This window comes from Tupaia chinensis, unplaced genomic scaffold, assembly GCF_000334495.1.
Source record: "Tupaia chinensis unplaced genomic scaffold, TupChi_1.0 Scaffold144682_1, whole genome shotgun sequence".
NCBI lineage: Eukaryota > Metazoa > Chordata > Mammalia > Scandentia > Tupaiidae > Tupaia > Tupaia belangeri.
Genome location: NW_006204543.1, coordinates 606,322 through 608,451, shown reverse-complemented (window position 1 = coordinate 608,451; position 2,130 = coordinate 606,322). Strand labels below are relative to the sequence as shown.

Genomic DNA, 2,130 nt, shown 5'->3' with positions numbered 1-2,130 from the left:
CTTCCCAGGCCCCTGGGCCAGTGGCCGCCCAGGTGTGTCCAGCCTGCAGCTCTGTCCAGGGGAGAATGGCCACGTCCAGGCAGACACAGCAAGCTGCAGCCAGAGCCGCCCAGCTGCCCTGGTCCCCACCCCACAGAAGTGGGTCCTGTCACAAAGCTGGTCTGGTCACAAAGTGCCATTTCCCTCTGGTGGGGGAGGTGGCCAGGATTCTGTGTCACTGCGTCCACAAGGGCAGTGCTGGGCCAGAGTCCTCACCCTAGAACGTGTGAATTGCCTCTGTGCTCCAAGGCTGCTGGGCAGACCCTCCAAGAGAACCCTGAGGCACCCGGTGGGGCCTCCTCGGGAGGACAGGGCGGGGATGCTCCCCTCCTTCCTGCCCCTGTACCTGAAATGTCCCTGAGAGCAGGCCATGTCCTGGAGGCTCCTCCCCGAGCCCAGACGCTGGCAGGTCCCAAATGAACTCACAGACACCCCTCCTCCAGGGCACACTGCACTCCCCCTCTGCCCCCACCCATGGACCCTCCTCACAAGACAACCCCTTTACCCTCGGGCTCCTCACTGCTGACACGAGGCGTCTGCTGACCTGCTGACCTGTCCCAGCAGACGAGCTCCTGGGTCGCCAGGGTCAGATGCCCACACAGCCCGGGTGCGCCTGGGTGCACCCGGGTGCTTGGAATCACAAGTGACAGAGGCCAGAGTGTGGCGTCCTCACTTGAGTGGCAAGATGGCCCTTCTCAGAGAGGGACAGGAGGGCCAGGCCTCAGCTGCCTCACAGTGGCCTCGTGCAGGGCCCTGGCTGGCCGGGGCCTATCCCAGAAACCAGGAAGCCACAGTCAACCTTCCCGTCATGCTGCCCCGGGCACCAGCTGCATACCCGGCAGACCCAGAGTCCCTGCGGTGCCTGCAGCGACCTGTCAGCATCCCCATCTCTGGGAAGGCTTCCGCTGCCAGTGGTGTGCTTGGAACCTGTGCCTGGCGCTCCTGTTGGGACCGGTGGCCCCGCGACACCGGGCCGTCCCCTGGGGCTGCCAGGCCGCCAGGCTGCGCGCGGACCCTGCCACGTGCCACCGTCTCTTGCAGCTGTGATCCCCCTGACGGACTCAGAGCACAAACTGCTGCCCCTGCACTTCGCGGTCGACCCCGGGAAGGACTGGGAGTGGGGCAAGGATGACCACGACCACGCCCGGCTGGCCCAGTAAGACCTGCGGGGAGGGCTGGGCCGGCAAGGGGCGGGGGAGCAGGGGCTGGGGCGGGCTGTCACAGAGAAGGCACCGGCCACAGGCGGGCGTGCTCACTCTGCCCTCCCCCCAGCCTCATCTTGTCGCTGGAAGCCAAGCTGAACCTCCTGCACAGCTACATGAACGTGACCTGGATCCGGATCCCCTCCGAGACCCGGGTGAGCCTGGCCGTGACAGACCAGCCCGCTCAGGCCACTGTGGGCTGCAGCCCCCCAACACGCCCCGGCCCACCGTGCCCAGCCCTGGAGCCGGGACCCAGGTCCCCCACACACTGTGGGCCTCCTGCTCTATCTGAGGGAACACTGGCCGCACCAGCACACGAGCCCGTGTGTAGGCGTGTATTCGTGCTCGAGCACGCATGCAGTCGGTGGGGGGTTTGTGCCGTCACTCTCCGTATCAGGAGAGGGCTAAACACGGCCGGCCCTCAGAAGGCCAGCCTAGGCAAGTCCCGGCAGCACGGACTCAGAGCAGAATGGGGTGCTGCTGCAGATCCCGGTTCTCTATAAGCTGCCAGTGGATCAGGGAGCCCGGTGGCCCAGGGGAGCTGCGGGGAGGGGCAGCTGCCAGCCGCCAGGGAGGCCGCTGCTGCAGGGGAGGGCCTGCGCCCCACCCTTCTCTGCAGGCTCCTGCATGCCTGTCTGAAGCCTTCAGGGAGGGAGTGGGAAAGGAGTGGGTGAAAGCCGCACAGGTCACCGGCCTCCTAGGACGGGTACTAGGCCCACTGGCTCAGGAGGAGGGCAGGCACCCCCAGTAAAGCCAGCAGCGCAGCCCGCAGAGGGGCCACCTGAGGGGCTTCCCATCTCAGCCCCTCCCGGTGCAGTGTCTACAGGGCCTTCCCCGACTGCCGGCACAGGTGACGCCCGCGGGTGCCCCCCCCCCGTGGCCCGGGCCG

General features: G+C 67.3%; 1 protein-coding gene across 1 annotated transcript in view; it reads left to right on the top strand.

The window, feature by feature from the left end:
* The window catches only part of OTUD7A (OTU deubiquitinase 7A), a 28,756-nt gene that overhangs the window by 24,676 nt on the left and 1,950 nt on the right, over nucleotides 1–2,130 (top strand). The window contains exons 11-12 of the mRNA XM_027767795.1: nucleotides 1,081–1,195; nucleotides 1,312–1,396. Of these exons, the coding sequence (XP_027623596.1) occupies nucleotides 1,081–1,195; nucleotides 1,312–1,396 (200 nt within the window). The remainder of the gene's footprint in view (nucleotides 1–1,080; nucleotides 1,196–1,311; nucleotides 1,397–2,130) is intronic.